Source organism: Fulmarus glacialis, unplaced genomic scaffold, assembly GCF_000690835.1.
Source record: "Fulmarus glacialis isolate BGI_N327 unplaced genomic scaffold, ASM69083v1 scaffold9408, whole genome shotgun sequence".
NCBI lineage: Eukaryota > Metazoa > Chordata > Aves > Procellariiformes > Procellariidae > Fulmarus > Fulmarus glacialis.
Window position 1 is genome coordinate 11,657 of NW_009228920.1, and position 15,980 is coordinate 27,636.

Sequence of the window (15,980 nt, forward strand, 5' to 3'; positions counted from 1 at the left end):
CATGGCTTGCAGTATGATTTGGATTTAACATTGTATTCCAATATTGGCTCCAATACTGTCACATATCATAGTTTTCTGAAGAAAAGATGGAATTTAACAAATACAGGCTTTTCTTTCACTGAATATATCAATGTAGATTTATGTATGGTGTTCTTTTTTGATTAGTGCCCTATTTCAGTATGACTACCTATGCTTTTTAATAAGTGATTAGAAATGAAAGTTGACGAATGATTTAGGGTACCATGAACATATGTATGTGAATTGGCTCTCTTCTAAGTTTTTTTTAAGAAAGTCACATTAGGAGTTGTTAAGAACTATATTTTCTGAAGCCACATGACTATTGGTAGAGTGTTTCTTTTGCATATTGCAAGGGCTATATCTAGGAAATGTATTTAAAGGTATTTCTTAAACTAGGATCAGTGCGCTTTAGTAGAAGAGCTGTACAGTGAATAAGAAACTGGCTGTAGCGTACATGACAATAGGTGTTGTGTTTGGGGGGGGGAAAAAGGTTACTATTCAGTTTCCTTAGGTATCAGTATTAAGAGCAACCTTGCTCCACTTAGATGAAAATGAAGTAAAACGTTCTGTTGTTAGCACAAAACCAATTCTTTAGGAGATATAGTCAATACAAAGAAGCGTTAGAACATGGTGCAGAAAGGACTCGACAACCCCAAAATAATAGATGTAGTATGAAATTAAGGTGTGGTTTTTAAAAGGGGGGAAAAAAAAAAAAGATGTGTTGATGAACTTGAACCCTAAAAACAAGTTTCTACTGTAACTTGAGAGCTGCTCTGCTGGAAGCAATTGGGGAGGACAGTGTGGATGGATTCAGCAATTGGAGGATAATGCTAAGTTACCAGTGTGATTCTCGGGTGAATGTGTTGAAGTATTTTCAGTACAGAAAGGAAGGCTTATTGCTGTTATATATAGCCATAAGACCTTACCTGGAGTACTGCATACAAGCCTAGTCATTCATAATTGAGAAACATGAACTGAAGCTAGAACAAGTACAAACAAGGGCTGTATTTTTTTTTGCAGTACAAAAATATCCTGAAACAAAGAGCTGTATGGAGTAAGAACACAGGATTGCAGTGTGACAGGACAGCGGAGTCTATTCTTTGGCTATCATGGGCAACACATTCCTTTTCCCCAACTTAACTGAGTTCCACTCTAAAAATAGTTAGGATGCTGGCCTTTGTTACTCCCTTTAGAAAGCTATTCAGAATGCATGGTTAGAAACACTTCAGGATCATAGATTTCACTAAGTATAAATTAAGACTGAAGTAATGTTTCTGAGTTTGCTTATTGACTTGTTTTGGTCAGTATGAAGAACTTTTAACTTATAAATACTCTTTTGTTAAGATCCTAGAGCTTTCTCTGATTATCATTTACTCAATTCTTTTCTTGTCGATCATTTTAAAATTATGTGTATTTTCAGTAATAACTTTATCAAATATTTACAAAATTGTTCTCAATTCTGACAGAAGTAGAGGGATAATTACACTAAGATACATTGTTACACCTAGTTGTTGAGTTGCAAAGTAGCTGTCATCTAAAACTGGAAATACAGCATTTGGCAGTTCATGTTACTGGACAGCTTTCTCCTGTTGTGCCCTCAAAGTACCTCAGTTATCTCAGTGGTACCGTATAAGTACAGACCCGCATTTTCATTGCAACCTTGCTATCACAGATGAAATAAAGTTCATCTACTTTATTTGAAGATACAAACAAGATTGCTGTTATTTTTATTCTTGTTTTAAATAAAATTAAACAAAAAAATGAGCTTAACTATATCTTTAAGTTTATTTTACACAGGAGTGGTGGTATTTGGGTCTGATAGTTTTGTTTTTTTTTTTTTAAAAAGAATTTTACTCGCCCTGTATATGTGATACCCAATTTTCAAAAGTGGATGCCTAAAATTAGATGTCTTTCTCTGTAGCCTTGGTCTAGTTTTCAGAGGAACTGGAAACCTAGAGAATGACTCTTCTTTCAGCACTGGCATTGCTTTTTCCGATACTGACAGGACAAGCTGTCAGAGTACTCTGAAAATCCAAGGCTGTTCTCAGTTTTTTTTGTTGTTCCTGATTCAAAAATTTACTAGCATTTTTTTTTATTAAATCTTAATAAAATTCTTTATTAATAAATTCTTTATTTAAAGAATTAAATTCTTTATCAAAACCCTTTCCTCTTTGAAGCATCCTCTGGAAAGTTGGAGTGGTGAACTCTATTCAGATTAAATATTTGAATTCAGAGATCTAGTTATGAAATCTAATTTTCAGCATCTGTATTTTAGATATCACTGCTGTGCGTTGCCTGCTCAGAGGATGAGCGCAGTTGCCACTTCAGACCTATGGCACTGTAATACTGCTGGGGGACATCCGTAGGGCAGTTGCAGCCACCCACATGTCATGCTCAGACACTTGGCTATGCTTTGGGGTTTTTTTGTCTAAAATGAATGACTACACAAAAGAAGTAAGATTCCCAGGTTATTTTTATTAGTAGTACTTAAAAAGTCTGTCTTTCCTGCTTGAGTGATACATTCTTTCCCCCTCTGATTCTGATTTGGATGTAATATGCTTCTTTAGATGTAAATTTTTAAGGGATATCATCACTACCCTTGCTTTCACTTTTTCCTTTCACTTGGAGTAACTTTTTTACTCCTGACTTTTTTGAGACAGTAAATTCTTAAAGGCAACAAATCTTTAAATGACTGATTAAAGAAATAGTTCAGCTGTTGCCCAGTGAAGTAATTTTGCAATTTCAGATCACGAAGGAGATTAAAGCTCACACTGAAGTAGAACACTTTTAGGGTGCTAATTATGAATTGCAGATCCAGGCAGGGCCTATTGAACAAAATACCTTGTACAGGTAATAGGGAAAACTCAATTAATAGTAAAAACAGTTTTGCCTGATTCAGTTGGTTAACTGCTGTTAACTGTGTATTAAGACTTACTTGGTGGCTACTAGTGTTGTGGACAAACAAAAGAATCTTAACGGTTTGGACTACTTCAGGTAGCTTCTCAGCCTGTGGTGTGTAGGTAATCTGTTTCCTGCAAGCTAATAAAAAGCAAAATACACTGTGCACTGTGACTGCTCAGGTACTAGTGAAGGGTAAGGGCCACAGCATCTTGGAATGGCATGCTTCGTTCTTGTTTCATTTCTGACTGATTAATGTTTTTAATAGGTATCAACAAACAAGATTAAGGAAGCAGTGTTGGGCCACTGATGCCTCATTCAGGAGCAAATAAGTTGTTTTTTTCTTTTTTCTTTTTGTTTCCCACAAAAGCTTGGAGGATTAAAACTGGCTTGCTGTTTGATTCCTTTCCTCCAAAATTTCCAACATATTTGTAGGTGTTTTGGTCTTACCTTATTGTATTGAAATTCTAGTGCTAAATCTTGGAAACAACTTAATGCAAGTCACACTGGGCTCAAGGTACATGTGACGTAAATAAGCTACCTACCTTAGGAGGAGGGAAATTGTGCCCTTGGCTTCTGACTGTAAAGGAAACATCATGTTTGACTAGCTCATGTTTGGACATCCACTGTAGGCAGATGAGTCGCTCTTGTGTGTATTGTTGCCTGGAATTTGTTTGGTTCAAGACATGATGGAAATAGTAAACATAACTGCTTTCTCCTTTTCACATATGTTGGTAGCTTACTCCAAAATACATCTTCAAGAGCCCATTGTATAAAATACTATTATCCTTCGGTTACATGTGAAGGGGATACAAAGCGTGGTAACTTTTACAACTCAAGTGGATTCAAACTTCAAAAAACAACCCAACCCACCTCACCCACCCCTCCCTCAAACAAAAAAATTGCACTGTAAATAAGGCTTTTTTTCTTAATTTTAGAGTAAAACTTGCTGGCCATATAATTGATCCAATGCCTGTTACTCTAATTAAACTGTTCTTACTGGTTTAACTTTCTATTAATAAATATAAACCATAACAGTGTTGACATTTACATAGAGTACACTTTTGTTGATCTGAATTCAATTTTAAATTGTTGATACTGGATTTCCTGTTTATTCTTATTATAATCCAGGCATTTCTTCACAACCTAATAAATGTAATGTTTTTTCTTCCAGATCTGTTTTCTCTTATTTGCTGTTCTCTACATAGTTTCCTACTTCATAATCACAAGATACAAAAGGAAAGCAGGTAAGCATAGACTTTTTAATATATTCAAAAATAATTTTGTTTTTCAAGTGAATAGGTGATTCTTTTTCTTTCTGCTTCCACAAGGAAAGCGGAAGAACTAGATCTCTGACCAAAAGTGTTTCTCAGGCTGCTGGTGTATGGCAGCCTGGACTGATCTGATTGTATGTGTTGCTGTCTTGCCCTCAACTCCCTTTGTGCCTGAGCCATGAGTTTCCATCGCCTCCCTTGTGCCCACTCTGGCACTTCTCAGACACTTCAATGTGCCTTCTAGTATCACTAACCAAGGGAGGGAGTGCATTGAAGCATCTCAGAAAAGGATCAGGGAGTGCTGTAGCTGATACTCTGAGAATGGGTGGCTGTTGTGGAGGTGGTGTGGATGGCCACAATCTGTTGTGGCTCTGTGGCAGACTAAATTTTAACGGTTTTGAGAGGGAATAAAAGGGAGAATTTCAAGTAGACGCTTCTGCCTTCCTTGCCTTTAGATCCTGTTGTTCTCCTTTTATGTCAGCTTTTCCAGAATAAGTATCTTCAGGCTGCGTTCTAGCACCAAAATCAAGTTCAAAGCTTTAGCTGGTAAAGGGAAAAGATTGCCAGTAATACAGAAGGGAAGTAGCGGATTCTTCTAAAAATCCTGCTTTGCTCAGTTACAGCTATTTCAGTGTTCTTAAGCTGTTCCTTATAACCTTAGCACTGAAGTCTTATTCCTTGAGATAACCCTGTATTTTTTTTTCCTTTAGAAACATTGTCTGTCTGAAACTAATCTGTAGGGACCCCTGTTATTTTCTTCTATATTTCTTCTAAAGACAAACAGCAAGAAAATCAGCATAAAATGGCAGAATCTTTGACTGTTGACAGCTTATCTGGGACCTTGGTGCTCGGTAATACTAAGGCAGTCATGCTGGAGAAGCATTCTTATGCGTGATGATCTTGGCACTTTGAACTTTGATGGAAATTGTTTATTGAGCTATAGTGACCTGTGTTATGCTAGAGCTGATTTCATAGGTGGACTTATGTTTAAAAAAGTAAACCCTTCAAGAAATTTAACACCTTTAAGAAAGCCAAGTGCACCTCTTCAAACATAAAAAAATAGTTAAACAAGCGAGCAAGACGGATACTATCTTCTGATCCTGATATGTGTTTTGAATGCTACAAAGCTGCTACCATTTGGAGATAGGGAAGAACAGGCAGGGGGAACTCGTTTGGCGAATACTATTGGATGTAAAGACACTTCTATTACCTTTTTGGCAGTTGATCTCATGTGAGAGGAACTGTTCTGCAGCTGTCCTGACTTCATGAAAGTTTTGTGAGCATTTAGTTAGGCAAACTTTGTAGCCTGCTAGGATCTTCCTGATGAGACACGTTTGAAGAGTTAGCACTTCTGGAATTCTTTCAAGACAAATTGTTTGCTGTTTCTACAACAAGCTCTTTAGCCAAAATGATTCATAAGAGACCTTGACTTAGTCTCTCAAAACACCATGAGATTCCCATCAAAAACCAAGAAATGATATCCCAATATACTTTCACAGAAGAATTTCAAAATAGCATGATGTTAGTGGCTATATGTTTATGTGCATGACGCTTAAGAACTTGAAACATCTGGCTTTATTTATTCTTAGATTTTAAAATAAAATTGAGTTGCCTTTCATGGAAAACCTGGGAGACTTAATTTTAGAGTTAGTTTCTTTTTTTATTTCAAATGCAGAAATGCATACGTTTGTGTACAGATGTGTGTAGAGAGGGGTATGAAGAATAAATGAAGGATATATTAGTGATTGACCTCTGAGTTAAATGTTGATAATATTTCAAAAAGTTGGAGTATTAATTGAGGAATAAGTGAACAAAAATGGTTTAAAATGTGAAATACCAGAAGGGAAACCATAATATCTTAAATCCAAAATGAACAACAACAACTCTCCTTCCCCTTCTCCCCCAAATCCCCAGGAGTGGGCAGGAGGGATGAATCAGGGGAAGCAACTGAGTCGTCATCACTACTGTTCTGGGTATGCTTTCTTATTTTAAAAATACATCAATACTGAAAATGAAACGTCTGTTTAGGGATTTATAGTAGTAGTTAATATGGACCCTAAGACTTTCCTGTAAGCTGTCTGCTCTCCATAGTTTCAGAAGTGCCCAAAGGGACAGTTCCTAGCAGTAGCCGTGGTAGTTGTAGTCTGAAAGCTTGTTTGCCATAGAGCCCTTTGGAAGATGTTTCCATGAAGCTTTGGTCTGCATATTTAAATAAAGTGAAATAACTTCGTAGTTATATTGATTGAAAAGAGTTTAAGACTAGCAAAAAAAAAAAAGAGTATTCATTCTTAAAATATTGATGCTAATAAATTGTTTTAGTAATTCTAAATTTTAATTGTAAATTAAAATTATTCCTATGTATATACATTTTAGCCCAAGGAAAGACAACTAAGTATTGAATATAACCTGCTGTAATTTAATTTTCAGATGAGCAAGAGGATGAAGATGCCATCGTTAACAGGATATCGTATGTATAGCTCTTCTTTGCAGAACTTCTTTTCCTGAATATATTGTTATGATAGGAATCTTGTATGCTTTCAAATAAATAACAGTCAATTTTAAATTGGACAGCCAATAGATTGCTAGAAGGCAAAGGAGGAAGATTTGATCAAGTGGTACCTTGTATTATGAAAGGCATGACAAGAGGCAAGGCAGTTTGGTCTAGGGCTTTTTTCACCTGTGGTTTTCCTGGTAGGGATGAAGTTGGCCAAAATATTGCATGAGGACCTGATGCAAGAGGTGGAATTTAATGCAAGACCTGCACCTCAGTTTAGGTCTCTAAAATGTAGGTGTTTGTACTGAAGGTAGGTGCTTAAGTTCCCACTGCAGTCGATCGAAGTCCTGTCAAGGGAGGCAGTGGATCCTGGAAAGAAAGTTAGCTCACCTTGAAGTAGACATCTGTATTTGATCATCTTAAAGCATAACGAATGGAAGACAAACACTTGTCAGACCTGCTGGTCTGCCAGCAACTTTCTCTCCTCTTCCTGTTCCTTTGTAAAGTTAGGTATTAATCTCTCCAATTTAAATATGTATGAAGATTTACAGAACATCTGTGAGCTGTTGCTGCTCTCTCAGTTACGTGATTTCATAAACTATGTGGACTTGCTACTTGCTTATTACAATGTTCTTAGCTCTTCCATGGCGGTACTGTCATCCTCTTGGAAGGGGAGCTCATTGAGTATTTTATTGATTTGTCTTGTACCCTGGGAAAGTGCTGAGTACATTGCAAGCTGTTCACTTTTAGTTGTGCATTTGTGGCAAGCTTGAAAGATGTACAAAGATGATATAAATCTTAGACGTGCTTCTCCCAGTAGTGTCTGATACTAATATTTTTTATGAATTTGAAATGCTTATTTGCCATAAGGTCTACTTCAGATCTAGAGAGAGAAAAATATATACTTTTAAATGCTGTGAAGCTCTTCCCTCTCAAGCAGAGCAGCATCTCTCCTGTGCTTTTAAGACTACAGCGAAGGCTCTTCTCATAGTGAAGGCTCTTCTAGATTGAATGATTTTTGTAGCAGCTGTGGTCTTAGCCTGGTCTGAATTTTTCAACATTCAAAGAGTAAAATTTGTCTTCTTGACTGTTATACCCCCTGCATCTATTTTCTAGCTTACCTCTACAACATATATCAATTATAAATACTGTGTTGTTCATGCAAAAACAGTGTAAGACAAGATTAGCACTTCCATCAGAGTAATAGCCTTTCATTAAGTGTTGTTATAAATATAAAATGCTGCTTGTTCTTTCAGCCTAAGCTTGCTTGTTCCTTAAGTGTGCATGCTATTTTCCAAAAATCAATAACTGTCAAGCATATGCAGATTGATATTTCTTTGCATAGCATAATTGTCAGGACGTAAGAGGTGGGTGGGGGGAGAAGATAAAGCCAAACTGCTGTAGCACCTTGAAAGACTGTAGTATGTTAGGTTTCACAATTCTGGCTTATAATACTTAAACATCCTTAAATAAAAGAAAAAAATACGTCAGAAACCAACAACAAAACCATGTAAGAATATATTTTTTTAAAATAAAATTAGTCACCCAGACTTTTTTCTGTAGATTAAGTGATGTGTCAATGAAGAATAAATCTGTAGACTGTTAAGGAAAAGTAAGATCTCTGTAAGCAACTTATTGCCATTCCTGTTGTAGGAATGATCTATTTAAGTTTATCTTTTTTGTCATGCAATTTTGAGAATTATTTCTAATTTTATTCTAGCATTGGATTAGTTTTGTAAGAATGTTTTTGTTGGTCTTATGTTTTCGAAGAACACAGTTCTTTTTAATGCCACAAGATGGCATTTGATATAAGTTGTATTTGGAATCTTAAAAGAATAAGCTTAAACATTTTAAGTAATTCTGACAATATCTCTGTATTGACTTTACAGCTATCAGAAAACCCCAAGCTATGACTTTGTTAAAGAAAAGCAATATTTTTTTCAGTTTGGTGTTAAAATACTTGTTTATGTATAATTATACTCACTTTTTAGACAGTAAAAAGCTGCTCTGCTTTTAAAAATTGTAGTAAGAATATAGAAATGGAAATTTTTTTCATTCTGAGTGTGTATGTGGGAAATTAAAACTAAAATAGGAGACTTATGAAAAGATAATCCATGAACTCCAATAATTTATGCTGTGTATGACATTGGAATTGGATGCATTCAAGTCCCAAGAGAATAATTGTGGTAGTTGGTAAAAAATAATTATTTTTACTGGACTCTGTAAACTACTTGGTATTTGAAATTTGCTTTTTGGAAGTGAAATATTGTGGAAATTGCAGTTTCTCCTGCCCCTTTACAATGTAAGAATGGATTGCCTTCAGATGCTGATTAATAGGTAGGCTAACTACTTTTTTTCCCCTGTTCAGAGCATGTTGGTGGTAACAGTGGTACATTTCTTTAAATTTCAGGCTGTTCTTGAGCACCTTCACTCTAGCAGTTTCAGCTGGTGCAGTCCTGCTTCTACCTTTCTCAATAATCAGCAATGAGATCCTGCTTTCTTTTCCACAAAACTACTATATTCAGTGGTTAAATGGCTCACTAATTCATGGTTAGTACTCAGCATAATGTAATTAAAATGGGTGTCTTCATTATACATGCACAGATATGTTCTTATTTTCAAACTGATAACTCCCATTTTCATTTAAGAAACTAATTGAATTGTTAATGTTATTGGCTAGTTGTTTTTGCTTCTGTGTGATATATCACAAAAGTCTGTCTTAACTGCTCTGTTGGGTTTTTTTAAAGAATTATGCAGAATTGATGGAATTAAATCAAATTCACTGCTTTTAATATTAATGTAGAATAAGAGCTACTAGAAGCTAACTTGAAAACACACTGTTCAAACTTCTTCCTCATGTGTTAATGCAAGATTCATAAACCTATCTGTTTATGATGATGCATATAAATTTAGTCTCAAAATAAAAAATTTGTTTTAAGAAACTTGCTAACTATGAGCGCTTGGGATTAGATCGTTAAATTCAACTGTTAGTGATTTATTTGTAAACAAGGAAAATGATAGAATATAAGTGTATCGAGTGTGGTAAAGAGGCACAATGAAAATGAACTATTTCAAGGAAAACAAGATGCAAGAAAAGAGTATTACTTGTACTTGCAGTGATGATGGCTTGATGTCTGGCAGAGTGAGTTTTGCATGCTTTCCAATATTTGTTAACATGCTTACGACTATGACATGTATAATGGATACTAATATTTGGAAATAATTTGGACACTTCTATGTGTCTAAGGGATTAAAAAACTGGTCGAAACAGGACACTCTTTAGTAGATTTGGCTGGGGAAAGAAGATAGTACCTTCACTATGTGAAACAACTTACTAAATCTGGAACAAATAATTTGTAAGTTAACTGTGCTGTCCTTTTTCTGTTCTTGTGAAGAGATAATAATCGGGCTTTGGAGGATTTTTCTCTGAAAAATGTACTCTTTTTGCTAAATGTCTAGTAATACTCACAAATCGCAAATTCATGAATTCCAGATCCAAATTTTTTTACAACAAACTAAATGTGGATAGGTGAAGACAGGAAATAATGCATATTGTCTGCTTTCTGAAACTAGTTGAGTATTTTTTTTGTGTTATCTGGACAGTAAAAGAATTTTTTTTAAACCCTTGAATAAAGAGGAGTTGACTGTAGGTACGGTGGTCAATGATGACCCTGACTGTGTTGACAGAGTAGTTTAAGACCTGAGAAAAGTGAGGAAGGAAAATAGTAGAATAAAGACATTAGATTTTAAGAGAGTAGACTTTGTCCTCTTCAGGAAATGTGTATATGGGACCTTACTGGAGAATGCCCTGAAGGCAAAGGAAGCCAGGAAAGATGCGTACTTTCAAGGATAACCTTCAAGCACTGTAATGTGCACCTCAGTGTGCAGGTGGTAATATGAGGTCTGCTTGGCTAAGTGGGGGAACTCCTGAGCTCAAAACTAAAAAGGAAGTGTACAGAAGGTAGAAGTAGGGATGAACTGCCCAGGAGGGGTGTAGAAATATTACCTGCGTTAATATCCTGGTATGGAATTAGGAAGGTCAGGGCACAGCTGGATTTGCAGCTGGTGAGGGGTTGTATAGAGCCAGCTTCTTCTCTGGGGCATGCAGTGAGAGGCAACAAGCAGTGTTGGCAGGACATAAAGCAACAATTCTTTACAGTGGGGATGGTTGAACACTGGAAAAGGTTGTTCAGAGAGACTGGGAGATCTAAATCCTTGGAAGTTTTCCAAAACTCAGCTGGCTAAAGCCCTGAGCAACCTGATTGCACCTGCAGTTCAGCTGTTTTAAGTAGCAGATCAGACTACATGACTTTAGAGATTCTTTCTAGTTGAGTTATTCTGTGATCTGTTTTGTTGCACATCATGGGGGTTGCTAATTTGGTATGTCTTCTATTTGGATGAAAAAAACCCAGCTAATTTTCATTTTTCACATGGATTTAGCTGCTCGGACACATTTATATTCTTTACTCCCGAACATGAAAAAAAATATTTAATGGAAAATAATCATTCCTTCTGTGTCTGAATTGACTTTGGAAAAAGTACAATAAAATACTTCAGAGAGTGAACATTATATAATAACCAATTCAGAAGTTTTCACTCTGTCAAAGTTGCTACAGTACTTGAGAAAATCTGGGTTAATTAGAAATCTGCTGGAAAAAGTAGCTGTCACATAGGAAGGCCTTTGAATTTTCCAGTGACCATCTTCTTTTGATTTTAATATGATAATCTTTTGAAAGTACCACTTTATGCATGCACAGTATAATTTATATTTCATAAGTCCAATAGTAATGGTTAGCAAGGAAGTAAATTCAGCATCTTGGTGTTTCCAAGTTCGACTGCGTATTGCAAAGCTTACGCTAGGGGTAGACATGACTGAACTAAACCAACATGTACCACAGTTGATGTGAAGACTTCAGAAACATCGGTAGATTTTTGGATCAGACCACGGGCTTCTATTACTGCAACTTGACAAAAATCAGTGTACTTTATTTCAAAACGTTACCTTGGAGAGGCGCTCCCTCTTGTGGTATTCAGTAGATTTGCACCATAGCATTGCACTGCTCTGTAAAAACTATTCCATGTAGTGGCAATACCTTTTTGAAGTTAGTTATGAAATACCTGTGCAAGTTTTGAGAGCTGATAGTGCTATCACAAGCACTCGAGCTCGGAAAATGTTCATATGTCCATAACACTCTGTCTAGCATAGCCTTCATGTATGGTTTGCTTACTGCTTTTCAAATGTTATCAAATGGGAAAATTTGTATTGCTTTAAAACACTTCGGTTTTGCTAGATTTGTCAATTACAGATATAGTCTGAGGACTTGAATGTAACATTAAGGGTTTTTATACGGTAGACTGTTGCATTAGTTGTGGCATATAGAAAATACATGCCTCTAACTTTTGAAACTAGGCAGAAAGCCCATACCTGGATTCAGTATAAACACTCTTCCTAATGCATGTTGAACTAAACCCAGAAATACTTCTGACAGTTGGATGTTCACTTGTGCTGTTGTTGGATACAGCCACCAGGTGGGGGTAAAACGTAATGAAACTGCCATGAATAAGAAAGATGAAAAATTCCTGAGGGTCTAATCTGTTTGCCAAAGACTGAAAGATTTTTCATTCTTATGTTTTATTAACTTGTTTTATGGGGGATATTCTGAGGTCGCTACGAATGCAAAAAATTTAAAATATTCTAATAGGTTGCTTAAAGCTGTTATATATGTTGATATCTGCAAGTCTCTTATGCAATTTTATGATGCAGTCAATGTGGTAGGAAATAATTTTTCTAAGTCTATTTTAATTTTTTTCTGAACTATCAAATTGGGATAAGAAATACGGTAGGAGAAGAGGGCCCTGTATGTTCCTTACTTTGAGGAAAGTGTATATGTATGTCAGCAGCAGTATAGCACTGTCCTTACTTCTCATAACTTTACATGCATGTTGTAGCTCTGTAGATTTATACTCTGTAAATATGGTTCCTATCAGCTGCTAATGTGTGAATTTTTGGATTTTAACTTCTTAAAAATAACCTCAGATGTACACCACTCTCCCCTCCCTTAAAATGCTCTGTACATACTATGCAGCTCCTAAGCACTGTTTTACATTAGATATACATGTAATAGAGCTGGTGAAATTAGGACAACCAGGTATTCAGCTTTACATCAGGTAACTGAATGCACTATCTGTCTTCAGTTGGAGAAAACCACTGAAATAAGACCTCCTCCCTGATGTAGTAGTATTTCTACTCTAACACTAGTGTCTTCATTTTCTGAAAAAAAAAGAAGGAAAAAAAAAAGTACACAGACTGCTTGAGTTAATGTACCTCTAGTAAGGGCTGTTAATGACATTCTTGCTGATGTTGCTATGTGTGAATGTTCCTTGAATGGTAACAGGAGCTTCCTGGCTAAGCAAATTCAAAAGGAAAAATCCCCCTCTTTGTTAACTGGAGTTTAGCCACCTTTAGGCAGTCTGTTTTCTTTAGCAATTGAGTATTATATTTCACGCATCTTTTGGAATTTTCTTGTTTTGTTTTCTGTAGTTTATTTGGTTAAGTTTGGTTCTTGGTGTCCTGGTGCTATCAATTGCTGAAGAGGTAGATTTCTTGGCCCCCCCACTTCCCTCCTCCCACCCTGTTCTTATTACTCTTTGAAATTTAATTTCATTTAAAGAAAAAGGAAGTATATATGGTGAAAGCATTTTTAAGGGGTTGTAGGTGAAGATAACGGCTGATTATTTTACATTTTAACTTTTTGGAATTTACCTCAATAACGAATTCCCCAGACATGCAGTTTAAATGTTTCTCTCCTTCCCTATTCTTTCCAAAATGGAAATTTCAAAGAAGAAAGCAAACAAGCCTGTACGTGAGAAGAAAGAAATAAACAAAGCTGTTAGTTCAAATTTTCTTATCATGGGGGATGTTCTTTTTTGGATTTCAGATGATATAATACAGTCCTGCAGAACTGTGGAAATGTGTGTGTTTTGGGGAAGGTGGGGGACTAAACCTGTTTTTCTCAACTACAAAATAAAAGCTGTGTTTTCAGGATGCAGAACATGTGACACTAGTTAAACCTTTTAGCTACACTAGTACTAAATTGCACGTAAGCTTCTGCTTTTATAAAGAAGAAACACCGCATCCTGCACAGCTTTTGATAGGATGATGATGGGTTCATGTTTATGCACCAGAAACTGGCTGTTCAGAAAGTGTTCAGCTTAGAAAATCTTGATAGAGCAGATACCCTTAATGGAGATCAGTTATCACTTCAGGTTGTTTTCTAAACCTTTTCCCTTCCTGCAGATGTCACATGTGTCTTACAGATGTCCTAGTTTTAGTCAGTTGTTGATTTTTCACCTAGATCACAGAATGGTTGAGGTTGGAAGGGACCTCTGGAAATCGTCTAGTCTGACCCCCCTGCTCAAAGCGGGGTCAGTTAGAGAAGGCTGCTCAAGGCAGTGCGCAGTTGGGTTTTGAGTATGTCGAAGGATGGAGATTACAAAATCTCTCTGGACAGCCTGTTGCAGTGTTTGACTGCACTCACAGTGGGAAAAGCTTTTTCTTACATTTAAGTTGTGTTGGTTTTTTTTTTTGTGCTTATTGCCTCTTCTCCATTCACTGGATACCGCTGTGGAGAGTCTGACCCTGTTTTCCTTTCCCCCTCCCTCATCAGATATTGATATACATTGATCAAGTCCTCTCTTCTAAAGGCCAAACAATTCCAGCTTTCATAGCCTCTGCTTGTGTGACAGATGCTTCAGTCCATTAATCATCTTTGTGGTCCTTTGCTGGACTCACTCCAGTATGGCCTTGTCTGTTTTGTATTGAGGAGCCCACAACTGGATGCAGTGCTCCCAATGTGTGCCAGCAGTGCTGAGCAGAGAGGAAGGATCACCTCCTTCGACCTCCTGGCAACACTTCTCCTAATGCAGGCCAGGATGCTGTTGGCCACCTTTGTTGCAGGGGCACATTGCTGGCTTGTGTTCAACTTGGTGTCTGACAGAACCTCTAAGGCCTTTTCTATAAAGCTGCTTTTGGGACGATTGGTCCCCAGTGTGCGCTCTGCCCATTGTCCAGCCTGTTGAGGTTCATCTGAATGGCAGGCCACTGCTCCTCCCCACTTTGTATCATCAGCAAACTTGCTGAGGATGCACTCTCTCCTATCATCCAGGTCATTAATGAAGATGTAAACCCCAGTATCGACGCCCTGGGGTACACCATTGTGACTGGCTTCCAGCCTGACTTTGTATTGCTGGTCACAACTCTTTGAGCCTGGAAACTCAGCCAATTTTCAGTCTACCTCAGAGTCTACTTACCTACCCCATAATTTATTAATTAGTCTGAGGAGGTTATGGGAGATGATGATGAAAGCCTTACTGGAGTTGAGATAAACAACATCCACTGCTCTCCTCTTGCCCACTGATTCTGTCATCTCATCGTGCAAGGCTGCTGTTGCTGTTACCATGAAATCTTCTTTTAATTTGGAGGTGGTGATGGCATTTGTGTATTGCTGATGTTAAAAGCCATGATTTGTCTAAGTTTCCCTTGAGGGAAAAAATACGGAAGGAAGTGAATACACAGAACTGAATTTTGTGAGATTTGCTGATGGTGGTAAAATACTTTTGTCCTGTAAATTTTTTAAACAGTTATCTAAAGAGCCTTGAGTGGGATATTGTGGAAGTTGACCTGAGTTTACAGTCTTGTCTTCCAAGATTTCGGACAGCTGCTGCTGTTTAAGTTGGTATCCAATTTTTATTTGAAGATCGTTATGCAGACAAATTTTTCAGCAATGACCTGTAAATAACTATGTATCCATAAAAACCTGGCTTCTGTTAGCACTGGTATGTATACTACATTGTTATTATGTAAGGGAGAAAAATGTAGCATCTTTCACTTTTAAAACTGAGAAACTTAGAATGTAAACTCTTTCTTATTTGTTGCAGGTTTATGGAATCTTGCTTCTCTTTTTTCAAATTTATGTTTGTTTGTGTTGATGCCCTTTGCCTTTTTCTTCCTGGAATCGGAAGGATTTGCTGGCTTAAAAAAGGTAGGAAAATACTGTTAAATACAGAGTAATTAGAGTATATGTTCCATTTTCAGCCCTCGTTTCTGATGAAACTGAAATGACAAAATTTGGGAGGATTTGGTGCTGGGATGTGTATGCTTATGTGAATGTTTATGTACAGATGTGCACTCTTGCACAAGCAGGTGAAGCGAGTATACAGTATCTGGCTGTGAGTAAGCTTAAGGGGAAGAAAAAAGTCCTTGAAAAGCCATGTATACTGAGATCAAGAAAATTACT

The 15,980-nt window shown here is 36.8% G+C and overlaps 1 protein-coding gene across 1 annotated transcript in view; it reads left to right on the forward strand.

The window, feature by feature from the left end:
- The first annotated feature begins 645 nt into the window (after window positions 1–645).
- The window catches only part of LMBR1 (limb development membrane protein 1), a 59,554-nt gene continuing 44,219 nt past the window's right edge, over window positions 646–15,980 (forward strand). The window contains exons 1-5 of the mRNA XM_009583654.1: window positions 646–687; window positions 4,091–4,163; window positions 6,618–6,657; window positions 9,095–9,234; window positions 15,622–15,725. Of these exons, the coding sequence (XP_009581949.1) occupies window positions 646–687; window positions 4,091–4,163; window positions 6,618–6,657; window positions 9,095–9,234; window positions 15,622–15,725 (399 nt within the window). The remainder of the gene's footprint in view (window positions 688–4,090; window positions 4,164–6,617; window positions 6,658–9,094; window positions 9,235–15,621; window positions 15,726–15,980) is intronic.